Consider the following 12507-nt stretch of genomic DNA (forward strand, 5'->3'; position numbering starts at 1 on the left):
CTTTCAACACGATGCTTAATGTTAGAACCCACAAAAAATAAAAATAAAAATAAATGGAGAAATCCTAGGTGACATGGACCCATCACCCCATTTCTCCCGATCTTGGGCATCCTCGGTCCTATAATATGCGAGAACATACAAGGGACCCATGAAATCCTCTTGAAACTCCCTTGAAAAATCCCATAAGTCTCCGCACGTTATGGATGTTTTACCTGAAAAAAAATCACCTACACACCAAACCCATTACCACCTTGTTGGAGTTTTAAACTTTGAAGACCTATTTTTTCATTGTATCAAGTGTTTGAAAATTTAGCATAGAGGGTTGGGTTTTGAGTTAACACCACCGAGATTGGTCCCCTCCAAAATGATATTTATGAGAGATATAAAGAAAATATTGGTGATGGGATTAGAAAGAAGATTAGGAGAAAGTGAAGGATGAGGGGAGACATCACCATCATTCAAATGTGGAGAGGAGTAGAACAAGTGTCCAATAATCCATATACACCCAGAAAGCCCCAAGAAGCTTCGGTCAGTGCCACATTGCCTTTTTTGAGAGTGAGTGGGCTTCCACTTTCCACTACTGGTTTCATGTCCTTTCCTTTGTCCCAACTTCACTTTTCTTTTCTTGTTTCGTTTTGAAGCTTTTGGAATCTGCGGTCGAGAGAATATCTCTGGACTATGGTTTCTAGTTGGATATACTGTTTACATATTCCTCCACCACTGTGTAATAGGGAGGATGCCAGTCAAAATCTCTTGCCGTGATTTTCATTTCTTCTTCCCGTTACTCAAAGAAAAAAAAAAAGTTTCTAACATTATATAAATAAACTTAAATAATATTAGAACAGATCCCGAACCCATACACGAGCCAAGATTAGGTAGAATCGAATGAGATGCTTAGTAATTAATAATATCATTCAGATAAAAAGTTGGTCATTTCATTATGTGGGATCACCATAATATAATTAAAAAACCAGCTATAGGAAAGCCATGACAAATCATACAATATAGTTTGATACTGTTGGTGGCCCGAAGAAGATGGATAGAGCCCATAGAATCCGGGTTTATTCTGCTCCCACAGATGGGCCAGCTGCTGAATTATACATAAACAAACAGAATTAGTCACCCCAATCATATGTATATAAAAAAATATGGGGGCTGAAAGTCCATATGATTGATGAACACCACCCCACCACCCCTCAAGAGATCCGGTCTGCAGAAGACTTTTCCTATTAATTTCACATGATCAAAGATTCAGATTTGTCATGAGGGTCAGATTTGTCAAGATTCAGATTCGAGTTAGAATAATCTAAGTATGAGGGGCATGTGGGCAGCCGCAGGTGCCCAAGAATTAATTCGTGTTTGCAACTTCTAAGATTCACTCACAGAAGAGACAAATCCCTTGATATAGAAGCATTACAAATAGATGGCCGGCTAGTTAGGATGATGAATTGCAGTAGCGATATGAGACAAACTATAATCAAGAATTGAAGGATATGAAAATGGATGGTATTGCGTCAGTTGATTTCTAGACAATCCTTTTGTATGGGAACATTTTTCTTTTTTTTCATTTTTTGGTTGATGGGTTGTTGATTAGCTGCCATTTGTGGCAATTGGGGGGCGTTGGTTAATTAATTGAATACATAATTGGATGTGGTCTATGATAATCTAATTTTAAGATGTTGATCAATGGGTCTAATTCAACTTATATGTAAGTAATCTTTCATAAACAAATGTGGAAATATTAATAAAGTTTTGCCTACTTCCTATTTTAATTGTTGTCAAACATCTGATTTTGGACTTGTTTAGGGATGATGCTTGTGTCACTCATTTTTAAGTGATGCTCTATATTCATAAAAATTATTTTAAAAAAATTATTTACATCTGTATTTTATAAGAAAATTGCTTTTTAAGGGTTGGAATAATTTTTTGAATAAATTATTCCTGAAAAGACATTTGAGTTAATATGAAGTGATTATGATAGAAACATTTTTAATTTATAAGAAGAAGTTTTTTACTATAAATGTAATGGATTTCTTTTGAACACGTAAATACGATTTAACCTTGTGTGGGATTTTGTTTGATTGTGTAATGGATATTTGTTTAAGTGACCTTACAACATGTAAAACACAATGAAAATATGTTTTATATGAGAGGTGAATGTGATGACCCACATCGATTAGAAAAAAATAAAATAAATTTAACACTATATATGTAATGAGTTTTACTTAATTTAAAATCACGAGGATTCATCAAACCTAATACAAACAAACTATACGAGCGGAAACAAGTTAATACAATTCATTTGGGAGTGTTTTTAAAACAAGTACTAAAAAGAACAGACTAATATTTGATTATAAGCTTATCAAATTTGAGCATGTTATCATGGTATGCCAATAATGCACAGACTTAAAGAATTGACTATGGTACATAAGGTGCTAGCTCAGACTTATCTAAACCTAAAGCATACAAATATTGTAAATAACGTTATTAATGGATTGATGTGAGGGGTGACAATTCTTTTACTCAATCTCCAAACTTTTCTTGATAACTCTAAGGTCAAACTTTTGATTAAATGTAGTTTTATAAACAACAATTACTCTTTTTTTTTTTTTTTTTTTTTTTTTCAGTTTTTTGATTGGTCGTTTGAATTATTTCTCATTCTTTTCATGATAAAAGTTGTTCACCCTAAAATTGTGTATGCTCGTGCTAAGATCTTTTTTTTTATTCGAACTAAGATCCTCCTTGAATTGATGTATGAAAGAGAAATTATTCCCTTTTTATCTTTTTTTCATTATTTGTCGTTCTCGTTCTCTATCATGTGTTAATTTTAGACGTCAAACACAAAAGTCAAATAAATGTTAAATGATTCATATATTATATTTTTTTATGAGAAAATAAGATAAAATAAAAAAATCATACCAAATAAGGGATGCAACCTAATTATATAAAGAATATATAAATTTGTCAAATGCTGATAATATTTTATATATATATATATATATATATATAAAAGAATATTTAACTATGTTACCTCATGTTTTTTATAAACTCAATGGTACCTTCTACACCCATACAAATAGTAACTTCAAAAAAGAAAAAGAAAAAAAGATGTTTTATAATTGAAGTTGACCGTCTACCTATTCAAAAAGTCTTTAATTACCCTTTCAATAAATAGTATAAAACCAACTCAATGAAGTCAAACTCTAAATAAAATATCCTTACCTTAATTTTTATTTTTATTTTATTTTTTATGTAGAAACTATTAAAAAATGATGAAAATGTTTTAAAATTAATTTATACATATAAGAAATTTTAAATACTAAATTTCATGTTTTTTTATTAGTTTAAAATTCTCATATTGAAGTTTATCGTTATAATATAATTAATTTATGCAATCCTCAAAAATTAGATTAACACCTTTTTGCTTCAAAAGAAGCTCCCATCAAAGTTCACCATGACCTTTTGTGGTCAAATGTAGTATTTAGAGTTTGCCTCGCTTTGGTATCGCGGCTTGCAACACAATATTGCATTACCCTTAAATGTATAAACAACCATTGTACTTAATACAATTTGAGGAGAACCAACTTACATAGATGATTGGTTGTATTTTCATATGAAAATTATGTTTCACTTGGAGCACGTTTGATATTGATTATAGAAAACGTTTTTTTTTTTTTTTTTTTTTTAAGTAGTTGTCTAGCAAAATTTAAGAATTTTTTTTAAAATTCTGAAAAATTATTTATAATATTGAAAAATGATTTAAAGTGCTCTTCATTCTAAAAACACTTAGAAAAAAATACATTCACTAGAAACGTTTCGATTGAAAATACAATCAAGCAGACTCTTAATACCTTTACATTCATTACAATAACGTTACGTTAATTCTAAAAAAATTGTTGTTATATAAGTTATATTTCTTCCTTTCAATTCATTTAATCTAAATTTTTATCCAAATATCCAATATTCAACTTTAAACTTTACAATCTTATAACAAAACTAAGTGTGGGGTAAAATTTTTCCTTTCAAAATAAATATTTTTATAAACTCCCATTTTATTTGGGTTATTTTTATACAGAAATTTGCTTTAAAATTTGTGAATTTTTCAGTTTAGGAAATATATAAAAAATAAACTAAAATAAGTCATGGTGGGAAAATTAAACCCATTTATTTTATAATTTTGTTCACCATTTTCAGTTTTCTAGGCAACCAAACAAGAGGAAATTGAAGTTGCTCCTTTGCCCTTGACTGTTTGCGAGAAGAAACTGCAATGTTGAGCTCGTTATTGCTTGTTAGGGTTGTAGAGGCCTGTCTGCGTGTCTCCTAAACCCCTAGCCCTCACTCTTGATCAGAAACACATCTCATCTCATTCAGAGGAATGTAAGCCAAAAGATTGAATCTTTTTCATGCAATTTCATTTATTTTAACCAGTCATTATAACCCAAACCAAATTCTTCTTATCAAGGGTAAATGTGAAAAGTAATGTTTTTAAAATCGGATTATCGAAAAATTATCGATTCACAATTTAATGGTCAGATTAATGATTAAATTGTAAAATTGATGATGTCATAAATATATTTTATTATTTAATATATATATAAAAATTAAAATTTAATAATATTTATTTTTTATTTGTGATATTATCAAATATTAGTATTTAAATGTGAATATATTAGGGGAAAAAAGAAGAAAATTTACTTATTTAATTTTAACTAATTTTATAATTCTAGGAAATATTATATATATATATTTTTATATTATAAATCATTTTAGAAATGAATATAGAAATTTTCATTTGCCATGACAAACAACAAAAAGTTCGTAGTCAAGTGGTGCCATGTCCTTTGTCAAGCTTAAGCTGTAGTTAGTTTTTCTTTCACCCTGTCGCAGCCCACTGAGTGAATACATAGGCTGGCCTTTTGCCTAAAATGGAACATGGGCCTTTTGCTTGGATCTGAATGAATAAAAAAGGAAAGGGGCCATTGAACCTGTTCATGGAACATTTGATTTGTGGCCACCAAATGGTTTAAGTGAGGGACCAAACTGAAAAGGCCACAAGTTGGCGATTGGACCGGTCCAGCCCCGTCCAATGAGTTGAACAATGTGGCTCCGATGCAGAATAAAGAGCTTTGAAGGAGAAAAATCCATTATTAGAATCCATCCAAACCACCAAAAGATGTTCTGTTATGGTGTATTAATGACCTATTTGTCTCAATTTGAACTGTGTAGCACAACTTGGATGAACAAACTTACTAAATCAATCTACCTGATGTTGGGTCCATTAGTAAAGCTTGATCTCTACTAGGTTCTATTATTGGATTGATCATGCACTTATGACTTGGTTTTGAGCAGGATTTCATTTGCCAAAGTCACACAAAATACTCACATGATGCTTCCTTTTAATTCTTTTAAGGGCTGAAAGAGAGGCTGGTGGGAGGGTTGTTCACAGCCAGGATTGCTCTTTACACCCTTTCCCTTCAGCTTTCGGTCCTAGCTTCAGGGAATCTTTCACTGTATGGCCCCTGAAGCTTCTGTGAATATATTTCCCTTTTGAGTGATTTTCTCGTAAGGTGTGATCAGACAGGCAAGTCTAGGAAAAAGATTATATAATTCCAATTGCTGATATCATGAAGTTTCATTGACAGGGATCTGCCTCAGACCTGAAGCTGAAGCAGATGATGTTATAATACTAATCAGATCAGGCCAGGAAACAAGGTTCATGTTATGCCTGATGAATCTTTTGCCGCATGACTATCAAAAGACTTGGCTTTTCATATGGGTGACTGACAACTACAATGATGTTTGCTAAAATGGGGTGCTTTAGTTTTGCGTTTCTTGGGAATACTATGTTCTGCTTACTGAATCCTGGAGAACCATATTCCTATTTTACATTACAGTCTAATTGCCATTTCGTGCATCTCTGTCACAATCTTCTTAGCTCATTGACATTGGGATAAGTGGCTTGAGGGATGTCTTAATATTCTCTATCCATGCATTCTTGTTTGAGTTGAGTTGTGGTTCTTGTATGCTTGCTGTGATGAGAATTTAAATTGCATAGGATCATATGTTAACATTTAAGCATGCATTTAATAGCAAAAATTCAGTCCGTTACCTTGGTTCATGCTTTGAGAAGCCATCTCTGCTCCCTTTGATATCCAATAATCTACTTTCCGGGTGCGTGATGGTCCGAGAATGAGCGATCAATGAGCTCTTCCCTTGTCTCCCAAAATTCAGTCCAAAGTGGAGTGTGTGAGTGTGTTTGCCGGGAGTGCTCTCCAAAGAGAAGAAAGGATACTCTTCTAAAAAATGCAAACACATCTCTCTCTCTCTCTATATATATATATATATATATATTGCATATTACACATTTTAGTTGGATGACTTGACTTAATGGGCCAGTCAAGTGAATTAGGGTGAGCCCATAAAAAATCAAGCAACAATATGTGTCCAGTCCCATTATGGACCACAATGCAAAAATAAATTAATACTGATTTATGATATTATCAAATTGATTATGTAAGTCCACATATAAAAATTCCAACATGTTGTTCCTCACTGAGCATGCATATTTTTATGAAATTAGCATTCGTGTTTCCTTTCTTTTCACCATATTCCAGTCAGCTTCCTGTCCTTAAGATGTTCGAATCACATATAAAGAGTACATATTAAAAGTTTTGCCCACATGTGACATTGTCAAGTGTTCATCCTCTTGCAAGAAATCCCTGCTGCTTTGTTCAATTCGGAATGTCTTCTCTACATCTTCCCTCCTCTGTAAAACAGGTGCGAACTATGGAAGCTATTGGGACTCCTTGCGTGTGCACAAGATGCTCTCTTCATGAAGGTTTGGGAGCTCAACAACTTGTTTGTTTTCCATTTTATTATTAATTTTGTTCCTTTGTCTGGTTTGGGGAAGGCACCTTCTGATCCTTCTATTCACTGATAACAGCAAAATAGCTCCCTGTCAGTCTCGGGGTTTCTCCTGTAACTTGGTTTCTCTACATCTCTGCACCACACCTACTAGTCACACCTTCTAACTGACTGGCCTTCTTGCATATGCCAACCGCAATTGCCAAAAATCTTACATTGATGGTGTTCTTACACATGGGATCGTCAGCAAAAAGCCCAGTCTTACAGATCTTCTGTTGTCTGCTTTAAGAAAATGAAGCTGTTTAAAGTTCACATGTTCCCATCTGCTACATTCTACCAATCATTGTTGTTCAGAGAAACCAAAGAAAACAGGTCATATTTCTGTGTTTAGCTTTTCCTTCTATTTTTAGTTGGTTTAGGTTTTTGTTTATGAAAAGAAAATTGACAATTATATTCATAATATTGACTTGGCAGACTAATGTCTCATGCTTTGTTCTGTTTCGTGCTTAAAACAGGAAATCTTCTTCCAGAAAATTCTGATCGAAATGACTACAATTCTAACACGTTATGATTGTCATGATTCTAGTTTTGTGCCATGCTTCTTGCCGCATCATATTTGTTTCCTGGGATCATGCTTTGTTTGAATTCATGGTCCAGTAGGTAGGATCAAAGGATAGAAACGAATTGTTTCTTAAAGATTTCTCTTGTTGGGTCTCGTATATTTGGGTATAGACTGTATAGTCCATCTTCTCGACCTTCTCAACACAATCTTAATAGTGAACTCCGCATCAGTGATCGATACAGGAGGCAAACCCCATGAATCTTAAGGAAACGATTTTGCAGATCCATCAAAGGGTGAGTCTTAATGTGCCTTTGATCGCACCCATTTGACTGTGTTTACTTGGATTGGTTTTCCTTGCATGACATCAAGAGCTATCTTGATCACTGTCTTCTTTGGGCTGCTCTCCATAGCTTGGATAACAAAAATACATGAAGTGGAGTGCTCATGGACATCTAGCACCCCATTCAACATATGTTAGCAGAGGCAGCAGGCAACGCTGGCTTCTCTTGATGTTTGTCCCCTTTGTTTGGAGGCTTTTTGTAAAATTATCATGCTTCTGGGTGAGGAGGTGAAGGTCTGGAGGAGGGAGTAGAATTGGATCCGTCCATGCTTATTTGTGACTGTAAAAGGCGGTTTTTGGTGAAGAAGGTTGATGTGGAGCAAGGAAATGCAGCTGAAGCTTCTGAAAAATGCCAAATGCAACTAGCCAAGCCTCCAGATTAGTTCTGTGATCTCGGTAATAAGATACTCTCATGCAAGTAATTGCCCACAAAATATATTGAGAAACAAGATAACATGTCAAAAACTAGCCTACCAACAAGTGGAGTATTGAGACTACTCATTATATCCCAAATTGCAAATGGATTACTTCTCACATGAAAGGTGAAAGAAGAACCTTCTTGGGGTGAGTGTGCAGTTCAAGGCAGAGACCCAGTAGCATGCCACCACCCACCACTCATTTGCGGTGAGTTTGGGAAGAAAAAACTATTTTGGTTTGATACCCATTTCATTATAATTAAAGCATCCCCCAAGGCCCAGATGGAATAGGTCATGCTCTAACTTCTATATTCAGACACAAGCCTGCAAATCACATGCAGGGACTGTAGCTTAGGTGCCCACCATATCCATTTACTTATTTGAAAGTGTGAACTATAAATGACATTCAAAGTCGCCAAAGTTGTCCTACTTCATTATATTGACTTCCCTAGCCATCACCTTCCTCGAATCTGAGAACACCATCACTGAAGCCCGTCAAATCTTAATTGACGGGCTTGTTTTTTTTTAAGCCCGTCAAATCTGAGAACACCATTTACCTTTTTTTTTTTTTTAAGTTAATGTCATTGTTGAATCCTAGTTCTATGCACTTTGAAAATAATTTCTTGAATGTGATATTCTGCTTCCCTCAACAAGCAACATCAAATACACCCCACAAAGAGTCACGCACCCACAGACAATTATATATTGACATGATTAAAAGTAAAGGATGACCACCTATTTTCCAAATCTTCTGGTGTAAGTTCTTCAGCAAATTGATTTAAATTACGCTAACGTCTCTAATGTGGTAATGACATTCTACAATATGTGAACACTAGTGGGCAAGTCAGCTTTTGTGACTTTTCCACAAGACTTTTCAATCATGTTGACCATTTCCACTCTGTGAATAGGCTTTATTTTCCCTGAAAAACACTCTGCTTAAAGGGAGAACATAGAATAGAGGAAATCAACATAGAAGATGGAGAACAACCAAATTATGATGAAAGAGAAGCTGGGATTATTTGGGATACTCAAAGAAACCTTAACAATCCTTTACAAAAATCCTAGCTTCATCATCCTCACCTTCCTCACTTCTCTCCCATTGTTTTGCTCTTTACTAGCACATGAAATCATCTTCCAGCAAACCCTCATTGAAACGGCCAAATTTCTACCACAAGAAGATTCCTACAAAGAAAGATGTTCCGTTGGTGATAATGGTGTGTCATTTTGCTGGTATCAGGTGATTGATCCCCTAGATACAATCAAAGAAATAATAGAAAATGTCACTGTTAGGTATCTTTTATTGGGTCTCTCATATTTGGGGATTGTTCACCTTCTTGACCTCTTCAGCACAATTGTAATTGTCAATTCAGCATCAGTGATCTATGCAGGAGAGAAGCGCATGAATCTAAAGGAGAGGTGGCACAGATCCATCGAAGGAGTGAGTCTTAAAGGGCCTTTGATCACATCCATTTATGCTCTTCTAATGTCTTCCCTTTCTTTGCTTGGATTGGTTTCTTTGGTAACACAATTCTACATGATATCAGGAGCTATCCTGATCACAATCTTCTTTGGGTTGCTGCTCTCCATAGCTTGGTTGCCAAAACACATGGAGTGGAATGCTATATGGAACATGGGTGTTGTGATGTCAGTCTTGGAAGAGAAGCAAGGGGTTATAGCACTAGGGGTCTCAGCATATGTTAGCAGAGGTTGCAGGCGTCGTGGCCTTTTCTTGATGCTTATTTTCTTTGTTTGGAGGCTCGCTCTAAGACTATCATGCTTGTATGTGGGATGGTCTGAGGGAGGAAGTGGAATTGTAGTAACGGCTGTGCAAGTTAGCTTAGTTTGCTTTGGGAATGTGCTGAAGTGGGTGGCTTTCATGGTTTATTTCTATGACTGTAAAAAGCGGTTTTTGGAGAAGAAGGTTGATGTGGAGCAAGGAAGTACAGCTGAAGCTCTGAAATAAACTGAAAAAGGAGCTTCAAGGTAGAGTACTATGCCTGATTCCAGATTGGTTTTGTGGTCTTGGTAGTAAGATGCTTGTAACAAATTAATTTTTCCACAAGGCGCATATTTGCTGCAAAAACATTTTCTATCAAGTTAGTATGCTTTGAATTTATGGTTCAGAATGCCAACTCATGCAAATTCTTAAGTAGTTGTTGATTTAGAGGGTGGATTAGTGGATCCACAACTGCATTTACTGTAACAGATGGGAAATATGTAAAATGAGATCTAATACTGTTTGATGAGGTTGTATGATTTTGAAGGTCATGAATTCTCTTACAAAAGCGCACAGAAATCATGGAAAAATAAGTCTATAATCTGCTTCCTTGTAGAACCAAACAGATTACAATCTCTGTCTTGCATTCAAGTCTTCTATTATTTATAATTTTCCTCTAAAATTTGTATGCGTCTGCTGTGCTTAGATGTAAATATATCAAGAAACCAGAGAAAATGTTAAAACTAGCCTACCAAGAAGTGGGGTATTGAGACTGTTCATCATATCCTAAATGGCAAGATATTTTGATATGGACATAAGTACATGATTGGCTGTTATATGAAGGGTGACAGAACCTACTCCAGGGTGTGTGTGTGCATTTCAAGGCAGAGACCCAACCCATTGCATCCACCCACCAGACATCTTGGGTGAGAATCAGAAGAAAAATTATTTGATAGATGCTCCTTTTATTATAATCAAATCATACCCAGCAGCCACATGTTATAGGTCATAAACATGGGCCAGAAAATCACATGCAAAGGACCATATCTTGGACCCCCACCACATGCATCCATTTAATTATTTGAGAGTGTGGAATGATATTCAAAGCTGTCTAACCTGACTACATTGACTTCACGAGGCCCCTCCTTCCTTGTATCTCCCTTTGTTTAGCAGCATTCTTCTGCCCTGAATTAATTACCATCTAATTAGAAAACCTTGTTCAGAACAAAATTTTAGTACAAACCACTGCTCCTACAATGCTAGGGGCCAAGTCACTGATGAAAGAAATTCTCTAGTATATTCCTTCAACTGTGTGAATTAATAGGAGAAATGGCAAAAGCTTGAAAGCCAAGTAGGATACAGTTTATATTTCTGTGTCCTATGGGGTGATGGTGTTACTGTTTTGGTAACTAAACCAATCTCAGGGCATTGTGAACCAATCCAATAGCTTGGATTTCCAAGCAGTGGATCTAAAAGCGCATTCAGCGGCACAGATGTTAACTAAGCAGGATGAAAAAACCCCATACTGTCATATGAAAGGTGAAAGACCCTCCCTCGGGTGTGTGTGCAGTTCAAGGCAGAGACCCAGTAGCATGCCACCACCCACCACTCATTTGCAGTGAGTTTTCAGAAGTAAAAACCATTGGATACTCCATTTTATTATGATCAAAGCACCCCCCAGAGCCTCATGTTCTAACTTCTATATTCAACCTCAAATATAACAAATTGTGATTGAAGAAAATAGTTGGAGAAATGGCAAAAGCTTTAGGTTGATGCCTCAACAAGAAACGTCAGATACACCCCACAAAGACTATTGGCATGACTAAAGGTAGAGGATGACCACATATTTTCCAAGTCTTCTGGTCAAGTTCTTCTGCAAATCGATGTAGTCTATGCTAACTTCTCCAGCAAGGTAATGTTGTTTACGGTGTTGGTAACCAGTGACCCGAAAGTCGGTCTTATATTTCTGCCGGGCAATGCGCGCTGTGGCTTCGGTCAAATTGCAGCGTGGGGGGTTCGAACAGGCCCAAAGGTTAGGGTCTTAGTCTGGCCACCACTGGGGCAAGCGGGCTCTTGTTAATAAACATGCATATTAATATATTAAACTTCATTATTAGAAGAAAATTTTAATAAATAAATTAATTCTAATTATTTTAGTTTAAATTTTATTTAACTGATTACTAAAAACATAAAAATCATCATTATAATTTTCTTAACAAATTTTTTACATCATTTATATGATAATTAAATATAAAAAAATTAAATATTAAAAATATATATATATATATACATGTATTATCATTTATCTTGTTAATCATATTTTAAAAAATTACAGTCATTTCACTTTTAATTGTTTTATATTTATCCTTTTAATTTTATTTAATTTTGAATATTTTTATTTTAAACTATTAAAAATACACATTTATTCAAAAATCGCTAAAATATAAAAAATAATAATCATATTATAATATTTTATAAATTAAAATTAATTTGATAAGATAAATTATTGATATAATTTTAATTATTTAAATAAATTAATATCAATAGCAAAAAGTTATCACCACAAGTAATAAAATTTTAGAAATTAAATCTCAAATAAAATATTTTA

At 34.5% G+C, this 12507-nt stretch overlaps 1 protein-coding gene and 1 long non-coding RNA gene across 2 annotated transcripts; both read left to right on the forward strand.

Moving 5' to 3' along the window:
• Positions 1–6560: 6560 nt before the first annotated feature.
• Positions 6561–7445, forward strand: LOC117931207. Its single transcript, XR_004654002.1, has 3 exons — positions 6561–6838; positions 6944–7236; positions 7380–7445. It is a non-coding gene; the product is annotated as an uncharacterized LOC117931207 (long non-coding RNA).
• A 1713-nt stretch (positions 7446–9158) lies between these two features.
• LOC117929999 lies at positions 9159–10145 on the forward strand. Its single transcript, XM_034850448.1, has one exon. It carries the CDS (start codon positions 9159–9161, stop codon positions 10143–10145), a length of 987 nt encoding a protein of 328 aa, XP_034706339.1.
• The last annotated feature ends 2362 nt before the right edge of the window (positions 10146–12507 follow it).

This window comes from Vitis riparia, chromosome 14 (assembly GCF_004353265.1).
Source record: "Vitis riparia cultivar Riparia Gloire de Montpellier isolate 1030 chromosome 14, EGFV_Vit.rip_1.0, whole genome shotgun sequence".
Classification (NCBI taxonomy): domain Eukaryota; kingdom Viridiplantae; phylum Streptophyta; class Magnoliopsida; order Vitales; family Vitaceae; genus Vitis; species Vitis riparia.

Coding starts and splice junctions, on each gene's coding strand:
- LOC117929999 (XM_034850448.1), top strand. CDS start 9,159: ATGGAGAACAACCAAATTATGATGAAAGAGAAGCTGGGATTATTTGGG.